This window comes from Entelurus aequoreus, linkage group LG10 (genome assembly GCF_033978785.1).
Source record: "Entelurus aequoreus isolate RoL-2023_Sb linkage group LG10, RoL_Eaeq_v1.1, whole genome shotgun sequence".
Classification (NCBI taxonomy): domain Eukaryota; kingdom Metazoa; phylum Chordata; class Actinopteri; order Syngnathiformes; family Syngnathidae; genus Entelurus; species Entelurus aequoreus.
The window spans coordinates 53121063-53148415 of record NC_084740.1 but is presented as its reverse complement, the minus strand read 5'-3'; the positions used below and the strand labels follow the sequence as shown (position 1 = coordinate 53148415).

The 27353-nt window shown below is 41.1% G+C and overlaps 1 protein-coding gene across 5 annotated transcripts in view; it reads left to right on the top strand.

Moving 5' to 3' along the window:
* Positions 1 to 27353, top strand: part of LOC133658785 (semaphorin-3D-like) — a 146794-nt gene that overhangs the window by 75461 nt on the left and 43980 nt on the right. For 2 of the 5 annotated variants that reach the window (XM_062061172.1, XM_062061173.1), the window contains exons 3-7: positions 8392 to 8552; positions 18473 to 18535; positions 18642 to 18758; positions 20337 to 20430; positions 21525 to 21653. In XM_062061172.1, the coding sequence (XP_061917156.1) occupies positions 8392 to 8552; positions 18473 to 18535; positions 18642 to 18758; positions 20337 to 20430; positions 21525 to 21653 (564 nt within the window). Of the gene's footprint in view, positions 1 to 8391; positions 8553 to 16986; positions 17018 to 17301; positions 17396 to 18472; positions 18536 to 18641; positions 18759 to 20336; positions 20431 to 21524; positions 21654 to 27353 lie in introns of those variants that run through there. The other 3 variants (XM_062061176.1, XM_062061175.1, XM_062061177.1) reach the window with 3 other exon arrangements.

Sequence of the window (27353 nt, the reverse complement as noted above, 5' to 3'; positions counted from 1 at the left end):
AAATATGCAATATTTTTACCCAATAAAATTTTTAAGTGGGATATTTTTAGATTATATAATAATTGGAGCCTTAAAATGGTCAATAACTCATAACACCATTGATTTTAATTCATTATTATTTTTTGAGCAATGACACTTAAAAACTAATTACACTAAAATTGTAGGGGATCCAAAAGGGTCCTACTCATTAAAGTGTTGAAAAATAAATTATAATATTTTTTTTTTTTACTGTTTACTTTTAACACAATAATCTCGAGATCAACTTCAGATCTGTCAATTATAAGTTTTATTGTTGTTTATGTTTTTTGTTTGTTCGTTTTAGGCCCTTCTTTAAAAAAAAAAACTGCTCGTTTTTTTACATGACAAACACAAAATATGCAACATTTTCCCCAAAAAATATCTAAAAAAATATGTGACGTAATTGGAGCCTTGAATAGGTCAATAATTCATAATGACATTGATTTTGATTCATTATTATTTTTTAAAGAAAGAAATAGCCTACATGGCAGCTTTGTGTGATTAGAGTAAACATTGCGACATTTTCTTGTTAAATTTCACCTGTTTGCTCTTTAAATACCACTTTTAATGTTTTTTACTTTTTTTCCAATCGTATTTTTAAAATGTGCCGTGGGGCCGTTAAAAAATGGCCCCCGGGCCGCACTTTGGACACCCCTGAGCTACAGTATTCTGTCCAATGCACTGGAGTGGTACCTACAGCTAGACACACACTCAACCATTTTAGAAGGTTGTTGTTTTTTCCAAAATGTTGACTAACGCTTTTGTTAGCCATCCACAAGCTTCCGGTTGAATTTCTGACCACTCCTCTTGACAAAATTGGTGCAGTTCAGCTAAATGTGTTGGTTTTCTGACGTGGACTTGTTTCTTCAGCATTGTCCACAGGTTTAAGTCAGGACTTTGGGAAGGCCATTCTAAAACCTTCATTCTAGCCATTCCTTTACCACTTTTGACGTGTGTTTGGGGTCATTGTCCAGTTGGAACACCCAACTGCGCCCAAGACCCAACCTTCATTTACTCTCTGTAAAGCAGCAGTTCCATGGGCAGCAAAACAGGCTCAGAGCATAATACTACCACCACCATGCTTGACGGTAGGCATGGTGTTCCTGGGATTAAAGGCCTCACCTTTTCTCCTCCAAACATATTGCTGGGTATTGTGGCCAAACGGCTTAATTTTTGTTTCATCCGACCACATAACTTTCCTCCAGAAGGTCTTATCTTTGTCCATGTGATGGCAGATGAAACAAACATTGTGTCATGACGTGGGGGGTTGTTCTCCCGGGATGCAAACGGACTAGACCGGACAAGGCTTGAAGGTAGGAACATATTTTAATCTGTACTCAAAAACTCAAAGTACAAAACAAAAAAGGCGCACAAGGTGAAGGCAAGCTTAACGCAGGAAACAAAAGCTAAGACTTAGCATAAACTATGGACTTGAACCATGAAACTAAAAACATGAAAAAACTCACTAAACTGTGGCTTGAAACAAATAGCAAGAACTATGGACATGAAACAAAAAGACTTACTGGACACGACATGACTCGAACAGCATGACTCTGGCAAGAAAAGTCAAAACAGAGCATGAAAAGATCATCAATGTTGCCAGGCCGACTAACTGGCAACGTCAGGCTTAAATAGTAGTCTCTGATTAGCGACAGGTGTGATCCCAACAAATGAGACGGGTGAAAAGTAATGAGTCGCCATGGTGACTAAACAAACAAGGGAGCGTAAACAGGAACTAAATAAGTCTTAAACAACCAGAAAATAACAAAAAACATGATTCACACCACAGATCATGACACGTTGAGCTGTTTGGCCACAAAACCTAGCAATATGTTTGGAGGAGAAAAGGTGAGGCCTTTAATCCCAAGAAACACCAGGCCTACCGTCAAGCATGGTGATGGTAGTATTATGCTCTGGGCCTGTTTTGCTGCCAATGGAACTGGTGCTTTACAGAGAGTAAATGGGGCAATGAAAAAGGAGGATTACCTCCAAATTCTACAGGACAAGCTAAAATCATCCACCCGGAGGTTGGGTCTTGGGCGCAGTTGGGTGTTCCAACAGGACAATGACCCCAAACACACGTCAAAAGTGGTAAAGGAATGGCTAAATCAGGCTAGAATGAAGGTTTTAGAATGGCCTTCCCAAAGTCCTGACTTAAACGTGTGGACAATGCTGAAGAAACAAGTCCATGTCAGAAATCCAACACATTTCCCTGAACTGCACCAATTTAGTCAAGAGGAGTGGTCAAAAATTCCAGCAGAAGCTTGTGGATGGCTACCAAAAGCGCCTTATTGCAGGTAAACTTGCCAAGGGACATGTAAGCACATAGAAACATTGCTGTACGTATACTTTTGACCCAGCACATTTTCAGTAGACCCATAATAAATTCATAAAAGAACCAAACGTCATGAATGTTTTTTTTGTGACCAACAAGTATGTGCTCCAATCACTCTATCACAAAAAAATAAGAGTTAGGGTCCCATTGACTCTCTGTAAAGCACCAGTTCCATTGGCAGCAAAACAGGCCCAGAGCATAATACTACCACCACCATGCTTGACGGTAGGCCTGGTGTTCCTGGGATTAAAGGCCTCACATTTTCTTCTCCAAACATATTGCTGGGTATTGTGGCCAAACAGCTCCATTTTTGTTTCATCCGACAACCGAACTGTCCTGTAGAACATCTTATCTGTGTCAATGTGAGTTGTAGAAATGATTGTAAACTCAAGACAGCCATGACATGATGTTCTTTACAAGTGTATGTACACTTTTGACCGCGACTGTAAGTCCTACGAGTCTTTTTCCGCCGCCTTTTGACATGGAATGCTAACGCATTGGCAAAGCAACATGCTTTTCTTTAGTCTCTTTATTGATCGTGTAGTGCAAAATCTGTTCAAAAATGATTTTAATGTGAATGTATAAGGACTGTTGAAGTGTGAAACACTCGGAGGATGTCTGCAACCTACAGACAACAGAGAAGATAGAAATGAGGAAACATTTGGTGGCGTTTCATTTTGTATAAAATAATTGTTACTAATAGTTATAATTAATCAAAACAGTACAATAACTTGACAATGAGATCAGAGTATGTGCTTTCACCGCAATCTAGTGCCTACTTGTAAGTCTGTGTGGTATAAAATGAGTAAAACATCATTTTGTTTTCCAAGTATTGTTGAAACGATGTGCTTTTTAAGGTTAAGGTTATAAATAACACTTAAGACATTGAAAACTAATTAATAAAATCACAAATCACAAACAATATATCAAAACTTGAAAATTCTACTACAGATTCTGCAAACCCCAAAAGCGGTGAAGTTGTCACGTTGTGTAAATGGTAAATAAAAACAGAATACAATGATTTGCTAATCCTTTTCGATCTATATTCAATTGAATAGACTGCAAAGACAAGATACTTGACGTCCGAACTGGTAAACTTTGTTATTTTTTGCAAGTATTAGCTCATTTGGAACGGGATGCCTGCGACACGTTTCAAAAAAAGCTGGCACAAGTGGCAAAAAAAGACTGAGAAAGTTGAGGAATGCTCATCAAACACTTATTTGGAACATCCCACAGGTGAACAGGCTAATTGGGAACAGGTCAGTTCACAAACAAGGACGGGGGCGAGGGTCACCACTTTGTCAACAAACGCGTCAGCAAATTGTTGAAGAACGACATTTCTCAACCAGCTATTGCAAGGAATTTAGGGATTTCACCATCTACGCTCCGCAATATTATCAAAAGGTTCCGAGAATCTGGATAAATCACTGCACGTAAGCCATGATATTACGGACCTTCGATCCCTCAGGCGGTACTGCATCAAAAAGCGACATCAGTGTGTAAAGGATATCACCGCATGGGCTCAGGAACACTTCAGAAAAGAACTGCCAATCACCATAGTTCAGGGGAGGTTCGGGGTCTCCTCAGTTCCCAAACGTTTACTGAGTGTTGTTAAAAGGAAAGGCCATGTAACACAGTGGTAAAAATGCCCCTGTGACAACTTTTTTGCAATGTGTTGCTGCCATTAAATTCTAAGTTAATGATTATTTGCCAAAAAATATATATGTATTTCTCAGTGTGAACATTAAATATCTTGTCTTTGCAGTCTATTCAATTGAATATAAGTTGAAAATGATCCTGTATTCTGTTTTTATTTACCATTTACGCAACGTGACAACTTCACTGCTTCTGGGTTTTGTAGTTGTCCCTCATGTCTGTTTACGAGCGGCACACGTGATATAAATCTATCATCTCCCTCACTTGTTTACTTCCCTTTCGAGGGAAGAGGCACTTTTGAAGTTCTGAGTTTCCTCTTGGACAGGATCCACTTTTGACCCCATGATTTAGTCTATAAAGGCACAAGGACAGCGTTACAAAAAATAGCTCCACTACACACCCTAAAATAAAGCCCGCCATTGGCATGACTTATGGTCCAATGGTTTCCTGTTCCGCCCATATACATTAGATGACTATTTGCAGAGTGTACACCAGACCTGGACAAATTAAGGCCCGGGGGCCACATGCGGCCCGTTAAGCTTTTCAATCTGGCCCGCCGGACATTCGCAAATATTTTTTTTTCGATCTTTGAGATGTAAAGTGTAGCTGCCATTATGATGTGCAGTCATGTTTTCTAATGACCGTAAGTCTTGAACTAGACCAGGGGTGTCCAAGTGTCATTGCTCAAAAAATAATAATTAAAATCAATGGTGTTATGAGTTATTGACCTTTTTAAGGCTCCAAATATTATATAATCTCAAATATCCCACTTAAAAATGTTATTGGGTGAAAATATTGCATATATTGTGTTTTTTTTTAATAAAAAAAAGGGTTTTCTTTGACAAAAAGAGCATACAATTTAAATGTTATATTGACAGATAGACCTAATGTTGATCTAGAGCAGGGGTGTCCAAAGTGCGGCCCGCAGGTCTTTTTTTAACGGCCCCACGGCACATTTTAAAAATACGATTGAAAAAAATAAAAAACATTAAAAGTGATATTTAAAGAGCAAACAGGTGAAATGTAACAAGAAAATGTAGCAATGTTTACTCTAATAACACAAAGCTGCCATGTAGGCTGTTTCTTTAAGAAATAATAATGAATCAAAATCAATGTCATTATGAATTATTGACCTATTCAAGGCTCCAATTACCCATCCATCCATTTTCTACCGCTTATTCCCTTCGGGGTCGCTGGAGCCTATCTCAGCTACAATCGGGCGGGAGGCGGGGTACACCCTGGACAACGTCACATTAAATATTTTGAGATATTTTTTGGGGAAAATGTTGCATATTTTGTGTTTGCCATGTAAAAAAACTAGCTGTTTTTTTTAAGAAGGGCCTAAAACGAACTAACAAAAAACAAACAACCATAAAACTTATAATTGACATATAGATCTGAAGTTGATCTCGAGATTATTGTGTTAAAAGTAAACAGTAAAAAAAACAAAATTATAATTTATTTTTTAACACTTTAATGAGTAGGACCCTTTTGGATCCCCTACAATTTTAGTGTGATTAGTTTTTAAGTGTCATTGCTCAAAAAATAATAATGAATTAAAATCAATGATGTTATGAGTTATTGACCTTTTTAAGGCTCCAATTATTATATAATCTCAAATAGCCCACTTAAAAATTTTATTGGGTGAAAATATTGCATATTTTGTGTTTATTTCATTAAAAAAAGGGTTTTCTTTGACAAAAAGAGCATACAATATAAATCTTTAACAAATGTTATATTGACAGATAGACCTAATGTTGATCTAGAGATTTAAAAACTTGAATAATAACACAAATAATAATAATGAATAATGACACATTTTTTATAGTTTTTGGACCAAACCCCTTTGGGGTCCCCGGGATCAAGCCTGAGTGGAAGCCTGAATGTATATTTTTTATACATATATTGTATTGGTTTTTAAAATAAAAAATATCAAAATGGCCCCTGCTAGCTTTGATTTTTCAATGTGCGGCCCTCAGTGGAAAAAGTTTGGACACCCCTTGACTAGACAAAGTACTTCGATGGTTGGTGCAGGGTGAGGTGTAGTCAGCGCTGCCTGCAGGAGCAAAAGTCACCGCCGCTGTCCAGGGTGCTGAGGACGAGCACCATCGGGCAGGGGCGGCGGGGCTTGTGCTGACGGCGAGACACAGCTGGTAGGTGATTAGACTTCACAGGTGGTACGTGTTAATCAAATCGTCTGTTGTCTTTAACAGTACGAGGCCGGGAGCAGAGGAGGAGAGAGGATACGGACGTGGCTGAAAAGTCACGTTCTGTTAGAAGAGAAAACTGTTGTTGATCTACATCATTAAAACCTTGTTAAACCTGCATGCTTGGCTCCGGTGCCGTGTCTGTCAGTGGGACCGCTAGGAAGCGACTTCCACAGTTGGAATCTGCGCTTTTGCATGATATACCAGTTACTATGGTAATCTAATTAGTTACTATGGTCATCTAATTAGTTACTATGGTCATCTAAGTCACAGCAGCTCAGACCAAGCAGTGTGGTGGGGAGCATTTCCACAGAGTGGTTCCAGAGCGGCCAGCCTGAAATGCGGGTGTCAGGGACAGACGTGGAAGGAGATTTTTACAACAAAGTTCTAAAGCTTAGTGATGTATCAGATGTATCAGATTGTAGGTGGGTTTTTTTTTTACCCTTTGCGTTCATATTTCACTGTGTTTGTTGCATTTCGCTTGATTGTAAAATATGTGGATGGAGAGGGGGTGTGAGGTCATATGGTGTCAATATTCAGTGTTTTATCTGTCATAGTTAAAATTGTAAATCCCACATTCTTTATTTTCATGAACATTCCGGGTGTCTCATTCAGTAAAAAACATTTTTTAAATTCCATTCCGTTTTTTAAGGCGGTCTGTCATAAAGTTTTTTAGCATTCAATCAGACATTATTGTGAGGTTTTGTTTTAGTGTTCCTAAAAATCAGATAAACCGGCCCCCAGACACATTTTTTTCTCTAAATTTGGCCCAGTGAGTCCAAATAATTGCACAGGCCTGGTGTACACTGTACAGTATGCTCACCTAGACCTGTTCTACTCTTAATAGAGTGTTTCCAAAAGGACGGATTTGAAGAGTTGCAACAAATAATTGTCATTTCTATGCAACAAAAAGAATGGGATGGGAAGATTAGAATATAATACATGACCTTCCTTCAGTAAAGCGGACGCTGTATCGATCGATCCGTTGTGGTGAAGAAGGAGCTGAGCCGGAAGGCAAAGCTCTCAATTTACCGGTCGATCTACGTTCCCATCCTCACCTATGGTCATGAGCTTTGGGTCATGACCGAAAAGACAAGATCATGGGTACAAGCGGCCGAAATGAGTTTAGTCCGCCGGGTGGTGGGTCTCTCCCTTAGAGATAGGGTGAGAAGCTCGGACATCCGGTAAGAGCTCAAAGTAAAGCCGCTGCTCCTCCACATGGAGAGGAGCCAGATGAGGTGGTTCGGGCATCTGGTCAGGATGCCACCCGAAGGCACGTCCAACCGGTAGGAGGCCACGGGGAAGACCCAGGACACGTTGGGAAGACTATATCTCCCGGCTGGCCTGGGAACGCCTCAGGATCCCCCGGGAAGAGCTGGACGAAGTGGCTGGGGAGAGGGAAGTCTGGGTTTCCCTGCTTAGGCTGCTGCCCTTGCGACCCGACCTCGGATAAGCGAAAGAAGATGGATGGATGGACGGACATTACCTTTCCTGTCTTTTTCTAGTAAAACAACGGTCACATGCCAATCACACGAGCAGAACAAAAGTAATACTGTTTATGTGGCCACTGTCTTTTTCCTACACACCACTGAACCGTAAAACCAAGCAAGATAAGGGCTCCTATTATAAACTGTACTACTGCAAGATGAACTGGACTGTATTGCCAAATGGAGATTAAATATGTGTTCTTTGGCACCGAACTACAGTTTGACTTCTTCAAACTTTTACAGCTCATCAGCAGCATCTCAATGGATGATGAATGATGCCTGACACAAGATAACTAAGATAGCCTGAAGTTGTTTTAGTATCTTATCGGTTTACGGTACAGTCCGCTTGAGTTGATGAATTTGCTTTCATTCGGTCAATCTGCACTCTGGGAATGTAAATCCTACTTCTTGAGAGATGTCTTCATGGTCGATGAACGAGCTATGAAAATACCCTGATACAGATATCCACAAACTGAGGTGGTGGACTATGTCTTTGCTTATTGTATCTTTATCCTTTGCAGTTTCTCAGTGAAGGTGTTAAGCCACAGAGGATTACTCTGTTTCACTTCCAGCCAAGGCACGTTTCTCTTTAGACAAGGAAATTCACCGCTTGTTTTTCAAAAATGTGGTATGAGGGAAAGAAGTCGGATGTTGATCAATCTGTGTTTCTGTTGTTTGTCTCGCGCAGAACTGCTGCAAGCCGGCAGTGTGTCTTTGTTTTTGGGCCCCTCCGATGGCCTCCTTTCCCATTCCCTGCTGTTGGATGAGGAGAGAGGTCGTCTTCTGCTGGGAGCCAGGGATCACATCTACCTGCTTGACCCTGACAACCTGGCCAAAAATCCCAGAAAGGTAAACAATGCCGGGCAATGTTGGGAATGTGAATGACGAGAACGTCAAGGCTAAACCTAGAGAAAGGTTGGAGAATTTTGGGCTAAGGGGCACACTGAAAAAATATTCTCGTGAGCAAGGCTCGAATTTAACCATAGCAACCACGGCAAAAGCCGCGTCACTTGCCGTAATGCCCTAAAAAAAAAGACCAGCATCCACGGCAACAACATGTCGTGACCGACCTTGACTTTTTAAATCTTAATGGACGAGGAATGTAACGGTAAAAGGTCTCATGATGATTTGCGATAAAATTTCCAACGGTTAGTAATACCGTCTAATTTTTTAATTACCGAAACCCATCCATCCATCCATCAGGCTAAGCAGGGAAGCCCAGACTTCCCGCACCCCAGCCACTTCGTCCAGCTCCTCCCGGGGAATCCCGAGGCGTTCCCAGGCCAGCCGGGAGACATAGTCTTCCCAACGTGTTCTGGGTCTTCCCCGTGGCCACCTACCAGTCGGACGTGCCCGAAACACCTCCCTAGGGAGGCGTTTGGGTGGCATCCTGACCAGATGCCCGAACCACCTCATCTGGCTCCTCTCCATGTGGACGAGCAGCGACTTTACTTTGAGCTCCTCTTGGATGACAGAGCTTCTCACCCTATCTCTAAGGGAGAGCCCCGCCACCCGGCGGAGGAAGCTCATTTCGGCCGCTTGTACCCGTGATCTTGTCCTTTCGGTCATAACCCAAAGCTCATGACCATAGGTGAGGATGGAAATGTAGATCGACCTGTAAATTGAGAATGTTGCCTTCCGGCTCAGCTCCTTTTTCACCACAACGGATCGATACAGTGTCCGCATTACTGAAGACGTCGCACCAATCTGCCTGTCGATCTCATGATCCACTCTTCCCTTATCGTGAACAAGACTCCGAGGTACTTGAACTCCTCCACTTGAGGAAAGATTTTTACAGAAACCTGTCATTTATTAATGCATTTTAGGAAACACAAAGTCAGGCGCATGCGCACTAGCGTCGTTAGGCTTGATAAGCATGGCGGACTAACTACACAGACTTTGCTCCGGAGATTTCCCCTCGGAGTAAACGGAACCAGGCGCTTGGTTTAACGTCATTTTCCCTCGCTTCCCGACTTGTGTTTAAGAGCGCACTGCTGTGTTTAGATGGAGACAGGTGTGGACAATATTGGAGACAGACACACACTAAAAGTATACAGCAAAGGAGAAAGCTATTTGTGTTGTTTTCATTTTCTCAATACAGTGTCCATCAGCTGCTGTGACAGAGTTAATGAAGTGAGAAAACATGCAGCAGTTGATGTGTCGTGAACGTTGTCACAACTTGTTTATAAAGTCTTTAGTTTGTTTACTGGGATCTTCACTCGTCCTTTATTTAACTGCAAACTGTATCAGTGTTCAAATAACATATACCAGCTAAAATGTTGTGTCATCTCATCGAACTGAATGCAGGCTGTGAAGAGTGTGTATGAGCCGTCACTCCTGTTTATTTTTGTTGGCCAAATTGTTTTACTGAACCACGAGGAGGCGTTGTTGGAGAAGAACAAGGCTTGTTTATTAGACTTCATCTTCCTTAGCCAAATTGCTTTGAGTTTTATATTGATATCAAAAAGTAAAGGCCATGTTTTTTACATTACTTGTGTTTTTTCAAGTCACAAAAGTATCACTTTAAAAAAACATTCATGTGACACAGTATTTTGTTAATGTTTTATTGTGTCTAGTTAATTCCTATACAACGTATTTCTGCTCAAACTCTTAATGGATCTGTCCCGATACAGCATCTACATGTACATATAAATGTAGATAACTTAAAAAAAAAAAATAATAATAAAAATAAATACCTCCCTCAATCAAAATGTACAAATAGAGATAAGGGCCTCATGTAATGACAAAAAGCTGACAAGTTAATAATGAATACAAAAATTGATATATACTGTATATATATATATATATATATATATATATATACTGTATATATATATATATATATATATATATATATATGTATACATACATACATACATACATACATACATACATATATATATATATATAAACTATGTTTTCATGTTTTTATTTGTATTTTATCTATGTTTCTATTGTATCTAGTGTTTATCTAGTGTTTTCCATGTTTTTATTTCTATTTTAATTTTCTATTATATATTTTAACTTTCTATTTTTTTTTTTTTTATACTTTGTAGCACTTTGAGATTTTAACAAATGTAAAGTATATATATATATATATATATATATATATATATATATATATATATATATATATATATATATATATATATATATATATATACTTAAAAATATATAAAAATATATTTAAAAAAAAAAAATATATATATATATATATATATATATATATATATATATATATATATATATATATACATATATACATATTGTACATGCTTGCTTTGGAGCCCTTGCATTGAAAGAAAATAAATAATTAATTGGTGCCCTAAAACATGAGCCCTCCTTTACGGCAACACTTGCCTTGACCTTAAAAAGCAAAAAAAAATGAGGTCTGATTGCGTATAACATTGTCATATTTATTTACAATTGTGTTATTACCATCCACTCCTACATAACATATATTTCCCTAATAAACATTTAAAAGGGGCTGTTGTCGTCCTTTAGTGTGAAGCCAGTTGAGACCAAAACAGATCATTAGAAATGTCTTCCAAATCATAATCAATACATATTTGTTATAAATTGAAAAATACACTGGTGGTGGATTAAATAATCATATGGTTACGAGTAGGCGTAATGTTCTGTTGCATTATGGCTGTTAATGTCAACCAGCTATTGCAAGGAATTTAGGGATTTCACTGTCTACGGTCCGTAATATCATCAAAAGGTTCAGAGAATCTGGATAAATCACTGCATGTAAGTGGCTAAGCCCGTGACCTTCGATCACTGCATCAAAAACCGACATCAGTGTGTCGAACTCATTTTAGATCAGTTTAGTATTTGTCAAATCCTGGTTACGGCCCTGCTCACTGGTGTCAGCTAGCGCCCTCGATCAGCCTATTGATGCTCCTGTTTTTAAAAAGCTTGGCGTTTTATTGCTATCTCGTTTAAATTTGATAAAAATAAATCAGCTCAGCAAACATTTTGCAGCTAAGAATTCTTGCTACCTGCCCAGAGACCAGTTTCAAATGGGCTTGCATACACAGCTCATGTCCTCATGCTTAGACTATTGCGATTCCATTTATTTTTGGCCTCGACCAGTGCTCTGCTCAGACTGGCTCCCCCATATTTATCATAACTAGTCTTTACTGCATTGTCCCAGGACAGAGGACACAAAGAATTTGCAGTAAATACAGTGAGCGTTTTGCACTGCCGTTATGCTACCATCTGCTGCGTCGTATTAGTAAGGACTCAATCTATTCCAAGACTTCAAAGCATATTCATTGGCAATCCTCCATACATTCAAGACATAAAGAAGAATCGAGACACCTTTACTGTCTGGTCTATACTCTAGATCAAATTTCCAAAGCTCTGGGAGAGAGTGGCCGCTAGTTCAAAGCATGCCGCCCAACAGTTTGTCATTAGAAAAAGACAATAAAGGAAACATGACACATCAAAGAGACTAGACAGACGCCATGTTGTCTCCACAAAACACAACTGGTCAGCAAAACAACCCAAGTACAGACAGAGAAGGAACATGGCGTTGATTTAATTTGTAGCTCAATGAAGTCCCCAAGACCAACAAAAGTGTCCCTCGTCCGGAGTGACCTGTCCTAAGACCTCGTGTTTTGCGGGCAGCGAAGAGCATCCGCCATTTTGTCATTGATTTCAAACATCAACAAAACGGGCTGAATTTGACCCAGATTCCAAACATTGCCAAACTCAAACCTGTTGACTCCATGGCATGGCTGAGCTAATTGGAGTGGTCGTTTCACAACTAGGTCATGGTTTAGAGCCTGAGTCCCCCCCTCGAGTGACTATGTCAAGATACTGAACTAGGGATGATGTTTGATAAGAAATTATCGAGTTCGAGCCTATTATCGAATCCTCTTATCAAACCGATTCCTTATCGATTCTCTTATCGATTCTCTTATCGAGTCCAGATAGGTTGTTGTATATGGAAAAAAACACACAATATTTGGTTTAACAAAAGCTAATTTTTATTATATAAGAAAACAATTTAATCTAACAAATAAATAAATATTGACTGTTACCCCCCTAAAAAAAATATATATATATATATATATATATATTGACTGTTGTTACCCAAAGTATATTAAGTGGGATTTTTCAGAAAAACAAATATATACAGTAACACAAAAACAACCTGTCTCTGTGATCACTATAGGTGTATAAATAATAATATAGTGTTAAATAAAATCAGTCCCTTGGGCACAAAACTGAAAATACAGCTCTCCAAAAAGTGCAATTCTGCTGCTATTTGACATAACTGTTTGTTATGATGCTTTGACATTTTTGCACTTTATTTCTTTATTGAAAGAAAATTCTATGAAGAGAAAGGTTCTTTGCAAATGTGGTTAAAATGCTAAAAAGCTAAAAAAAGAAATACACTTTATTGAGTTAATATTATTTCCTTATAGGGGGAAAGATGTTATGAGCTAGGAATATAACAACTACACTACCCAGCATGCAACGGGAGTGACGAGCATGCGCGGTAGCCCCTAAAAGTGTTGTTGCATATCGTCACCCGGCAGCTAAGAATGAGTTTATGAGCACGCTGTGAACTCAGCCAACACGCCTCGTCTGCATTAATTATAATTAGACAGACAACACATATACAGTGTGATTTTGTTTTGTTTACAAGGAAAGAAAAACAAAAGTTAAAAAAGGGAGATGTGTTGTATATATATGTATGTGCTGCCGTTGCTTTAAGAACGTTGCGACAGCTGCCGTAAAGAAGGTACGTTGCTAGCCTGGTTGCTATGTTTCCGGTTGGTGGTAAAAGTGTTCGTCATGTGTGTGTACCCTGCTCAAATCTCTCAGTAAAGTTATTCATTGGATTATACCTTTTGTTTTGAACTTTTTTACACCTTAGAGCGCTTTTTCCGGTCCATTGTTTTTCCTGATTTCCCTATCTGCGCCTAATGACTGAGCTACGTGACACCATTTCTCGTGATGTCACACGGAGCATTTCTGGTCGGGACGGGATTCGTTCCGAGGGATTCGAATAAAGAACCGACTCTTTTTCTTTACTATAGTGGTCTCGATAACGGGTACCGGTTCTCAAAAAGGGATTCGAGTCCGAGGACTCGGTTCTTTTCTTATCGAACAACCGGGAAAACCGGTTTCGAGTATCCTCCCTATACTAAACCCACAGTTGCTCCTGATGCTGTGTCTTCAGTACATGCATGAGGAAGTAGTGTCGAGGTGGAAGCATAGTAGTGGAGGCGGTGTGGCTCTGCGGCCGTCTTGCAACTCGAGGGTTCTTGGTTCCTTTGCGCCCTTGGGCAAGACACTTCACCCAACTTGCTCCTGATCGGTCGGGGTTAGCGCCTATCTTCCGCTATCAGTGTGTGAATTGGTGAAGTTGGGTATTGTTTTAGCAATTTGTAGCACCCATTCGGCGCCGTATAAGCCAGTGGTACCGCTCGCAGTTGGTCGTAGTCGCGGGCAAACCATTTGACCGCCGGGATAGCTTCCAGTGTCGGCCGACCTCGTCACACAAGATCTAGTTTTAGTATCCTTCTTGAAACTGGCCTTGCAAATATATATCTGCCACCTAATCAACAAGTTGCTCTCCTTCTTTGAGAGTACCGGTGAGTTTTCTGTGGCTTTCTATGGCTGTGGTGCCACTTCCTGTTTTCGCAACTTGTGATTGGATACTCACTTGGGACTCCCAAGTGAGTATCCAATCACAGCGTAAGGCCAGCTAAAAGGCCACGCTGACAACAACTCAGAATCAGAATAGTTTTATTGCCATTGTTTGAGAACGGGTTCACAAACTAGGAATTTTTCTTGGCACAATCGTGCAACATAAAACACGTATGACAAAAAATAGGTATTAAAATTAGCTGTAACTGAGCTATCAGATCTTGTTATTGTTCATGTGCCTGATGGCCGAGGGAAAAAACTGTTCAGGTGGCGTGAGGTGTGGGTCTGGATGGACCATAGTCTCCTGCCTGAGGGGAGAGGGGAGAATAGTTTGTGTCCAGGGTGAGAAGAGTCAGCTGTGATCCGACCCACACGCCTCCTGGTCCTGGAGGAGAACAGGTCCTGGAATGGGAGCTTGCAGCCAATCCCCTTCTCAGCAGCACGTACGATGCGCTGCAGTCGATGCTTATCCCGGACTGTGGCGCCGAGGAACCACACGGTGATGGAGGAGGTGAGGATGGACTCGATGATGGCTGACTAAAACTGCACCAGCATCTCGGTCGGCACCTTAAGTTTCCTCAGCTGCCGCAGGAAGTACATCCTCCGCTGGGCCTTCTGGATGAGGGAGCTGATGGTCGGCTCCCACTTGAACGGAAAGAAACGGAAGGAGTCCACAATGGAGACGGGGGTGGGAGAGTCAATCAGGGTGAGGGGGGATTGTGGGGCTGTGACTTTCCTGAAGTCCAAGATCATCTCCACTGTTTTCTGGGCGTTCAGCTCTAGGTTGTTGAGGATGCACCAGGACGCCAGCCGGTCCACCTCTCTCCTGTAGGCGGACTTTTCGCCATCTGAGATGAGCCCGATGAGGATGGTCTCATGATCTGATTAGCTATCGCAATTGTCTATCAACCGTATGTGCCCGTTCACTTGCAGTGCACGGACGCCCGCAATGTTGATTCTGAAGGCCCCCGGGCAGATTTGGTACAGCATGGCAACATAAGCTAGCTCAATTCCAATTGGATAAAAACTCTATGACATGAAGAGAATATGAATACATTAAGATATTTAGGGAAAGTAAATTAAAAATTACTTGTATCTTTAATTACAATCATGATTTCTGGTTATGTTAGGCCAGCATAGAAGGTCTTGCTGGCCCTGACGGCCCAACACTGCGTTTTAGATATAGTAAAGCGCTGTAAAAATACAGACCAGTTACTATTTTGTGTCGAAGCGCCCAGTTACCAATTAGAGGTAATGAACTTAGGTAGGTCAGGACAAAAAGATACTACACTATCTTTCCGACATGCTGTTGGGATCTTAGTACCATCTGCTAATAACATGAATGCATGATTAAAGACAGCCATGTAATGTATCCTGACATTTAAAACCGTAACCTGCGATGAAGTTTGTATACAGTACACTGAAATGAACTCAGGCCGTGTATTGTGAGAGCAAAGGCCTCCCCTTTCTGCCTGCTCCGGGTCGTCATATGTAAACACCACATCTCATATATTCAATAAAGAGCCATTTGACACAAAAACAGACACAAGCACTCTCCATATGTTTGAGTTCATGAGTGAATGTTAATGCAGCTGAGGCTGACCTGCGGTCGGGGTGGCCATGTGTTTATTTGATGCTTATCTGGTTGTTTTAACTCTTCCTGCTGCTCTCAGACTGTTGCCTCTCTGGTCACTGATACTGATTCAGACGAGATTAGCACTGCGAGACTAATTTTCAGGGCTTTGGGGAGCTTTGACGGTGAACCTGATCTAGAACCACAAGCGTCAGGGTCTTTTTTAGAAACTGACACTTTGTAGCAGGCATTTTGTGAGTTTCTGAACTTGTTTTTTTGTTTTCCTTTTGGTTCGGGACCCTTTGGGACTGTGAAGTCACGAAAGTAATATTAGATTATATTTTATATCACACTTTTTCTATTATTAGATACTCAAAGCGCTCACAGAGAAGTGGGAACCCATCATTCATTCACACCTGGTGGTGGTAAGCTACATTTGTAGCCATAGCTGCCCTGGGGTAGACTGACGGAAGTGAGGCTACCAGTTTGCGCCTACGGCCCCTACGACCACCACCTATCATTAATTCATCATTCATTCACCAATGTTAGCGGCACCGGGGGCAAGGGTGAAGTGTCCTGCCCAAGGACACAACGGCAGCGATTTGGATGTCAAGAGGCGGGGAGCGAAACTGCAACCCTAAGGTTTCTGGCACGGCCGATCTACCCACTACACCATACCGCCCCTAGTGTCTAAGTCACGAACGTGGTGGCACTTTCGTGACTTCTGCCGTGCTTTTTTGTGAACTTCTGGATCTGCCTCACGGGAGCCTTTTGGCCATGGAGACCAGTCCTTTTTGGAGAGACTGGAGGAGATATGGATGAAGAGACAGGGCTGCGGAGCTGGCGTTGAGCGCCGGGACGGACAAGCTTCACAGTGTCTTGGCTGAATGAGCATGTCTCCTTGGACATATCCTTGCTCATCCATGCGGACTGGACACTGGCCGAGAGTTGGTGGGCGGCAGAGGGTGGAGTCGGCTCTCTTGGTTGCTTTGTTGGGTCTGCTCCTGTCTCTGGCCATGCTCCCACCACCCCAGCAGACGATGGCATGGAACATCGCAGAGGCCACCACAGAGTATGTTTATTTTCTTTATTTTTTAAATGTTTGTTTTACTTTTGTGGCTGTGTGTAGAAGTGGCTGTTTGAATCAGCTCTGCTCTTTTAATGTCTTTAATGTCCTTTGTGTTCTTTGATGTTTCCCTCTTACACACATGTTTCATCATCTGCGGTCACTCGAACGAGTATAGCAATCTTCCTAGTAGGGGGGTATCCCTTTATGGAGGATGTCTGTGCGTGACTTTGTTTAACGTGGGGAGACTGGTGCACAGACAGTCACCACACGATCCTTGACAGATCCGGGTCAGGGTCCAGTGGCATGGAGTCCAAGACGACTGGGGACCCTTTTCTGCTGCAGCCTTCATCCGCCATCCCAGCCGTTGTGACGCTCCATAGGGTTAGCAATCATCCTCCGCCCATCCCACTGTTGAGGTCTTGGGTTGTTTTTTCCCCATAACTGGGTCCACATGGATGCGGGGGTGCCTTCTTCCGCCATCACAGCCGTTGTGGTGGTTCTTACATCTACAGTCTTCCGCCTGCTCCGCCGTTGAGGTCTTCACCGTATCCCTGGCTAGGGGGCATTCAGGTACTAGGCCTTTGCCAAGGGCCACCTGGGGTAACAGTAGTAACGGGGTTAACCTCCTAGTGCCCCAATACCCCTTAGAGAAGCCTCCACTGCCGGATGCACTTTAACGTCATGCCCAGGACATACACACATGTTTATGTGTGCTATGGCTATGAGGTTTTTTTCCCCTTGGCCTTAGTCTGGACCCCCTCTCCAGGGGCCCAGGCTTAGACTGAATATTTTACCTGTTTCCCACCTTTTTTGTAAGGGCCGCCGGAAGTTGGCAGACCCGTCAGCGATCCTGTTCTGTCTCCCTGTAATGTTCGTCTGGTCTTGAATGGGATTGTGCTGAAAATCTTAATTTCCCCTCGGGGATTATTAAAGTATTTCTGATTCTGATTGTGTTGTCACGGTTTTTGCAGGTCCTCATGTGACGCGTAGTAAGACCGGGTTACTGGTCTATGTTCATACTAAGTTCTTTCACAAGCTTACGCCGCTTATTCTGTATGAATTCCTCCGCGGCATTTTTGACTCAGGAGTTCTTTTAACATTAAGGGGGTATGTTTGCATGCTCCAAAGTTTGGCGATAGCTCCCCTTGGTAGGTTACAGCGGGAGGCAACACGCTAAGCACATAAGCCTGTTATAACACATGTGTGAACATGGCTCGGCACACTAAAGGGGAGGGGGGGGGTTGTATGTTGTGCATATTTTGCTTTATGGTAACCGCATCTGGACCTGACAGTTATTAGGCTGCACAACGAAGACGATAAAGTAAATGCCCAAATTCCGCAAATGTTGTGCCACAACAGGAGGGAGTCTGTCATCTTTTATGATGTCAAGATTGATATTATGCTCATAAATCACAGTGCAGAGGTTTAACATAGTGCATTGTCTCCAACTCTTACTAGATCCACTGGCCAGCACCTTGGGACCGAGTGGACGCATGCAAACTGGCTGGCAAAAACTCAAACGTACGTAAACCTCACTTGACCTTGAAGTTTTAGTGGGGATGACTTGAACCGATCTATGCAGAACTGCACATTTTGTTTTGCAATGTTCAACGTCTCGTCCCAGCAGGAGTGCGCTAACTTCGTGAGGGTGCTCCACAACTACAACATGACCCATGCCTACGCCTGCGGGACAGGAGCCTTCCACCCCAGCTGTGCGTTCATTGAAATCAGCGGTTCCAGACAGGTACAGATAATGAACATGGTGTACAGCAGTGTTTTTCAACCTTTTTTGAGCCGAGGCACATTTTTTTCATTGAAAAAAATACTTAGCAGCCTCACACCTTCCTTCGAGCGCTATTGCCTGACCTGCTTTGAATTGGCAAACAAGACTATTTCAGTTGTGTGGACGCTATCCCTCTTTACGGGGACATTGTTGATTGTCATGTCATGTACGGACACACGCTGTAAGTCTTTGCTGTCGTCCAGCATTCTGTTTTTGTTTACTTTGTAGCCAGTTCAGTTTTACTTTTGTTTTGCATAGCCATCTCTATGCTTCAGTGCCTTTTCCTAGCGTGACTTGCCTTTTCTTCATTTTTCGTTTAAGCGTAACATACCTTTTTACCTGCACGCTGTCTCCCGCTGTGCTCTGCATATTGGGATCGCGACAAACCATCCTCGACGCGTTCCGACTTCTACAAAGCAATGAACTACCTGCTGCCACCTACTGATATGGAGTGTTACATGGTTACCCTGCCGAGCTCTATACAGCAAAGACACTAGACAACAGCACATTATTTCATCCATCCATCCATCTTCAACCGCTTATCCGGAATCGGGTCGCGGGGACAACAGCTCCAGCAGAGACCCCCAGACTTCCCTGTCCAGAGTAACATTAGCCACTTCCTCCTGGGGAATCCCGAAGCGTTCCCAGGCCAGAGAGGAGATGTAATCCCCCCCATCTGGTCCTTGGCCTGCCGCAGGTCTCCTCCCAGTGGGACGTGCAACGAGGACCTCTCTAGGGAGACGCTCGTGAGGCATCCGCACGAGATGCCCGAACCACCTAAGCTGGTTCCTTTCCAAGCGAAGGAACCAGAGTCTCTCTTGGGTGACTGAACTTCTCACCCTATTTCTAATTGAGATGCCAGCCACCCTTCTGAGGAAACTCATTCCGTCCGCTTGTTTCCGCGATCTTATTCTTTCGGTCATGACCCACACTTCATGACCATAGGTGAGAGTAGGAATGTAGATAGCTCGGTAGACCGAGAGCTTTGCCTTCTGGCTCAGCTCTCGTTTGGTCACAACAGTGCGGCAGAGAGACTGCAATACTGCCACAGATGCTCCGATTCTCCGGCTGATTTCCTTCTCCATCTTTCCCTCACTCGTGAACAAGACCCCGAGATACTTAAACTCCTCCACCCGGGACAGAGTCTTGTCCTCTGCTTGGACTGTACAAACCATCGGTTTCCTGCTGAGAATCATGGCCTCAGATTTGGAGATGCTGATCCTCATTCCAGCCGCTGAACACTTGGCTGCGAACCGATCCAGTGAGAGCTGAAGGTCACGAACCGAAAGTGCCATCAGGACTACATCATCTGCAAACAGCAGTGACGCAACCTTTAGCCCCCCGAGACATATACCCTCTCCACCATTTGCAAATAATATTTTTTGGACCAATTAGGTGAAATTACATAATCTCCCACGGCACACCAGGCAATATCTCATGGCACACTAGTATGCCGGGGCACAGTGGTTGAAAAACACTGGTAAACAGTATGTCGGATTTAACTTAAAACATAATTGAACTTCTTGTTTTGTCGCTCAGGATGGAACTTTCCAGCTGCTGCCTGGTACAGTGGAGTCTGGCAGATTGAAATGTCCGTTTGATCCCTTGCAGTCATTCACCTCAGTCCTCACAGGTATGATGAGACATCCCATAGTACTCCAAAATAAGGGTTTAGATTGTATTTCGAGTCCAGGTTTAGAATATCATTCTGTAATAATCTGTAAGTAGGAATAATGAAATAAAATGGAACAACATTTACAGTAGAACCTCAACTTACGAGCTCATGGGGTTCCATGATCGAGCTTGTAACTCGAAACACCACGATCTCAAATTAGCACCGTCCACTGAAATGATTTGAAATCAACTTAAACTGTGCTTGACCCACCCGGAACAGCACCATTTTAACATGTACGATGCCTTATTAAGAAATGTTGAAAATCAATACGATAAAATGTACGACAAACAACTACAGTAGCTCCATGAAACATTGTCATATTGTACAGCATTTACTTAGAGAGCAGAATAATTCATATCTTCGGGCTGCTTGTCCGCCGTGTAAGAATAGGAACTAGAAAATGTATGTTTATTTTGTACAAGAACGGCTTTGAGTGACAGACCGGAGAAGTCAGAGTTCACAGCAACCAACATTTATTGCAGGGGTTGCCAAACTGTTGATCGCAATCTGCCACTCGATCTTTACATACATACACATACACATACATATATATACACACACATATATATATATACACACACACACTCTTGGCATTCTCTCCACGGGCTTCAAGAGGTAGTCACCTGAAATGGTTTTCCCTTCACAGGTGTGCCTCGTTAGGGTTGATTAGTGGAATGTCTTGCTTTATCAATGGGGTTGGGACCATCAGTTGTGTTGTGAATGAGAAGGTGCGTCCAAACCTTCGGCCTGTACTGTATATATACTGTCCTTAGCTTTCTGGAAACGTGGCCCCCAAAACAATTGAATAGGCCTGGTTTACAGTATATATAATTTTTTCCCCAAAAAGTAATGAGAAGAAACATCTGTAGTGGTTATAGGACTATATTCCACATATTGACCCTAAACCATGTGTTCGTCCAGGTGAACTAACAGGTCTTTGAGGCGTTACCTGAACAAATGGTCCTTTAAAAGTGTCTGCTCATATTTAATATTCCCTCCTGTATTTGTGTCCTTTGTCATAATCAACTGAGCTGTTGCTGTCTTTGGTCCAGATCAGTACCTGTATGTGGGCACAGCCTCGGACTTCCTGGGCAAGGACACCACGTTCACACGCTCGCTCGGCCCACCACCTGACCAGCACTACATTCGCACGGACATCGCCGAGGACTACTGGATCAATGGTATACACACACGGCCACACATACCCACGTTAACGCGCAGCATTGAAAACGTATCGCTGCTTCTCACCAACACGTCCATGGTCTTCACACAGACACAAAGAGCTTCCCTGTGTGCCTGCAGGATGGTTATTGGCATTCCAGTGCAGAAGAAAAAGCCTGCTTGTTCATTCAGCTACACTTTTTTTTTATAAGGATGCCATAGCAGGCCATGGGCCACACCTACCGAGGAATTTACAGTGTGCAACAAAGTTCCCACTGTTAGTCCCACACCAAAAACCACATTGACCTCACAATGATTCAGTAGGACAAATCTAAATTGTGAGAAGTTGTTCGCAAAAATACCTCATTGATACATCTCCGGTATATACCACCTGATGATATGCCATGCAGGATCATAGAATTAATACTAGTACCATAGGGTGCACCGGATTATAAGGCGCACTGCCTATGAGCGGGTCTATTCAGGTCTATTTTCATACAAAAGGTGCATCGGAATTATAAGACGCTAGTGTTGTCCCGATATCAATATTTTAGTACCGGTACCAAAATGTATGTCGATACTTTTTAGTACTTTTCTAAATAAAGGGGACCACAAAAAAATGGCATTATTGGCTTTATTTCAACAAAAAATCTTAGGGTACATGAAACATATGTTTATTATTGCAATTTAGTCCTTAAATAAAATAGTGAACATACAAGACAACTTGTCTTTTAGTAGTAAGTAAACAAACAAAGGCTACTAATTAGTCTGCTGACATATGCAGTAACATATTGTGTCATTTATACACCTATTATTTTGTCAACATTACGAGGGACAACCGGTAAAAAATGATTATTAATCCACTTGTTCATTTACTGTTAATATCTGCTTATTTTCTGTTTTAACATGTTTTATCTACACTTCTGTTAAAATGTAATAATCACTTATGCTTCCGTTGTTTGATACGTTATATTAGTTTTGGATGATACCACACATTTAGGTATCGATCCGATACCAAGTAGTTACAGGGTCATACATTGGTCATATTCAAAGTCCTCATGTGTCTTTATAAACATAACATGAACTAAAAATAAGATTTTTTGACGATAAAAAATATTGATGTAATCATAGTAGTATCGACTAGATACGCTATTGTACTTGGTATCATTACATTGGATGTCAGGTGTAGATCCACCCATGGCGTTTGTTTACATTCAGGGTGCTAACTTGCTGTTAGCAGTTAGCTATCGTATCCTCCTATGGCAGTGGTTCTTAACCTGGGTTTGATCGAACCCGAGGGGTTCGGTGAGTCGGGCTCAGGGGTTCGGCGGAGGTCAAAACACACCCGACTCATCGTATAAATAAAAACTTCTCCCTATCGGCGTATTACGGATACGGCAACAGCAGAAGTCAGACTGATTTGCAGGTGTGTAATTTGTTGTGAGTTTATGCACTGTGTTGGTTTTGTTGTTTGAACAAGGTGATGTTCATGCACGGTTCATTTTGTGCACCAGTAATAAAACATGGTAACACTTTAGTATGGGGAACATATTCACCATTAATTAGTTGCTTATTACCATGCAAATAAGTAACGTATTGGCTCTTAACTAGTCATTATTAAGTACTTCTTAATGCCTTATTCGGCATGGCCTTATTATAACCCTAACCATCTAACCCTGGCCCTAACCCTCTAACCCTAACCCTAACCAAATAACTCTAAATTAAGTGTTTGTTACTTAGAATATGTTCCCTTAGTGTCCAAACAACTCTAAATTAAGTCTTTGTTACTTAGAATATGTTCCCTTAGTGTCCAAACAACTCTAAATTAAGTCTTTGTTACTTAGAATATGTTCCCTATACTAAAGTGTTACCAAAAACATATAACTTTGTCTTGAATTTGAAAAAAAAGGAAGGTTCGGTGAATGCGCATATGAAACTGGTGGGGTTCGGTACCTCCAACAAGGTTAAGAACCACTGTTAGTGAAGCACGTTTAGCTATTCCTCGTCCTGCAGTGATAATGCTACTTGTGAGAAACTTACCATATTTGTCGCCATGGAGGCGAGGATTAGTGATTTAGAAGTAGCTAAAACACTGCCGACTGCGGATGGATGTTAGCCGCTAGCTATCTAGCCATGTCTTAAAGCAGTGGTCCCCAACCACCGGGCCGCGGACTGGTACCGGGCCGCAGACCGCGCAAGAAATATATATATATATATATATATATATATATATATATATATATATATATATATATATATATATATATATATATATATATATATTTATTTTTTTTATTTTTATTTTTATTAAAACATAAAAAACACAATATATACATTATATATCAATATAGATCAATACAATCTGCAGGGATACAGTCCGTAAGCACAAATGATTGTATTTCTTTATGAAAAAATAAATAAATAAAAAAAATAAAAAAACTATTACACTTTATTTGAAGGGACAATGCACAGAGACATTTACCTCAAAGACGGATATGTTCTGCACCAGATTATAGCTAAATAGCTACTTTCCATCTGTAGTCCCTGGCTATCTAAATTAAAGGGATACAAAAATCATGCAATATAATTATAACATGTAATCAAATTAAGACAATTCATAAAATGCCCTTTCATTGACACATACTTATTATACGTTACGACACCTCTCCTTTACATCATAACAAATAGACAATACATGTTGTTGTTCACATCGGTCATCATTTGTAAAAACAACCATGATTTTACCACACACACCTCACAGCCTACAACAAAATGTTCTCATGCATAAATTTAATACACATTAAGTTGATGTGTCAAACAAGGTGCCCACCTTAGTGACCGTGTGAGCAACTTGGATTGCTCCAAAGCCACTATTTAGGTCCAATTGTGAATAAAAAAAATAATCTGTTAGACTTTCCAAGTTTGTTGTGAGGTCGTTCCATTCCTTTATGGCTTTATATGAAAAGGCTGATTGTGCAAAAGAGGTTTTACATCTCGGTACGCTACACTGCCCCCTGGTGGAGGCTCGTGTGTTCCTAGTTGTCACAGCAGATGTAAACTGGACAAAGTGCTTAAGTGGCGCTGGTGCAGTGTTATTTAAGATTCGATGGACCATTCGTATTGAAAATTAAAATTTAACAGTCTATATTTTTGGAGAACTAAACAGTGACGGTGGTGTTGTGGTTTTCGGTCAAGGATTTTGAGCGATTGTTTGTACAAAGTTTCCAATGGCTTCAGTGTCATTTTGCTTGCCTGCGACCAAAGTGTTATACAAAAATAAAAACGAGACAAAATCAGTGCATTAAAATACGTTTGAGCTGCCTCCAGTGTTGACCAATTCCTGATACATTGGAGCATTTTTAGGTTGTACTTAAGTCTCTGGCACATCTGTTTGATATGTTTTGTGTTGGCTCTAAAACTACACTAACATTTTGTATTTTTTCCTTATTAATAATAATAATAATAATATATTTTATTTGTAAAAAGCACTTTACATTGAGTAAACAACCTCAAAGTGCTACAGTGTATTAAAAAGAAGAAAAAGAAAAAGATAATAAAAATAAATAAAAACTGGAACAGCCTAATAGCTAGAACTAGTATGCATATATTTAAAAAAAGGCTTTTTTTTAAAAAAAGAAAGGTTTTTAAGCCTTTTTTATAGAAGCATCCACAGTCTGTGGTGCCCTCATCGGGTCAGGGAGAGTGTTCCACAGACTGGGAGCAGCGGAGCAGAAAGCCCGGTCTCCCATTGTTCGTAGCTTTGTCCTCGGAGGTCGGAGGAGGTTAGCCTGTCCGGAGCGGAGGTGTCGTGTGGAGTATTATTACTAACAGTTATATTTGGAAAGGATGACATTTGATATTTGTTTACAAATGACATTATTGCCCCTGTTGTTTTCAATTAAATTGTTTTACTTCCCCTATGTTTTGTGCAGCGCTTTGTGATTTGATCTGTGAAAAGCGCTTTATAAATACAATGTACTGACGTACTTCCAGCACTCGTTCCTCTCTTGAGACCTGAGACAACACTGCACACACTTGTTCACTTCCTGCACACACTTGGCATTGCCAGTGATGACTGCATCTTCTACATGTCCACTTCCAAGTGTCTTGCAGCCACTGATGACTCGTGACGCATCAGCATTTGTCACGCAAATCTAAATACTGGCACATGGCCGACACATTTCACAACCGCTGAACAGTTTGGAGCGACGGCGCCGCCCTCGCTCTCTTGCCGTCTAGTGTAGATAGTGCATGTACTGTACATGCCGTGTGTAGATAGTGCATGTACTGTACATGCCGTGTGTAGATAGTGCATGTACTGTACATGCCGAGTGTAGATAGTGCATGTACTGTACATGCCGTGTGTAGATAGTGCATGTACTGTACATGCCGAGTGTAGATAGTGCATGTACTGTACATGCCGAGTGTAGATAGTGCATGTACTGTACATGCCGTGTGTAGATAGTGCATGTACTGTACATGCCGTGTGTAGATAGTGCATGTACTGTACATGCCGAGTGTAGATAGTGCATGTACTGTACATGCCGAGTGTAGATAGTGCATGTACTGTACATGCCGAGTGTAGATAGTGCATGTACTGTACATGCCGTGTGTAGATAGTGCATGTACTGTACATGCCGTGTGTAGATAGTGCATGTACTGTACATGCCGTGTGTAGATAGTGCATGTACTGTACATGCCGAGTGTAGATAGTGCATGTACATGCCGTGTGTGCTGGCTCATCATTTAGCAATTCTTTGGCAGTGGAACATCTTTTAAGCACCACGGAACTAACAACCTTCTGTTCTGCGCGTTAGCAGTCGTAAGTTAAACCATATATATATATATATGGTTTAACTTATGTTTAACGTATATATATATATATATATATATATATATATATATATATATATATATATATATATATATATATATATATATATATATATATTAGAGATGCCCGTTAATATCGGCCTGTTTTAAAATGTAATATTGGAAATGATCGGTAACGGTGTTTTTTTTTATTATCGGTATCGTTTTTTATTTTATTTATTTTTTTGTTTATTAAATCAACATAAAAAAGACAAGATACACTTACAATTAGTGCACCAACCCAAAACACCTCCCTCCCCCATTCACACTCATTCACACAAAAGGGTTGTTTCTTTCTGTTATTAATATTCTGGTTCCTACATTATATATCAAAATATATCAATACAGTCTGCAAGGGATACAGTCCGTAAGCACACATGATTGTGCGTGCTGCTGCTCCACTAATAGTACTAACTTTTAACAGTTAATTTGACCCATTTTCATTAATTACTAGTTTCTATGTAACTGTTTTTATATTGTTCTACTTTCTTTTGTATTCAAAAAAATGTTTAATTTATTTATCCTATTTTATTTTATAATTTTTTTAAAAAAGGACCTTATCTTCACCATACCTGGTTGTCCAAATTAGGCATAATAATGTGTTAATTCCACGACTGTATATATTGGTATCGGTTGATATTGGTATCGGTTGATATCGGTATCTGTAATTAAGAGACAGTATCGGAAATCGGCAAAAAGCCATTATCGGACATCCCTAATATATATATAGTGTCAAGGTTACATATATACATATGTAAATATGTAACCTCGACTATATATATACACACACACAACAAAATATACGTTAGGTCAGGAAAAAACACAGAAGCTATTTAATCCCTACAAGC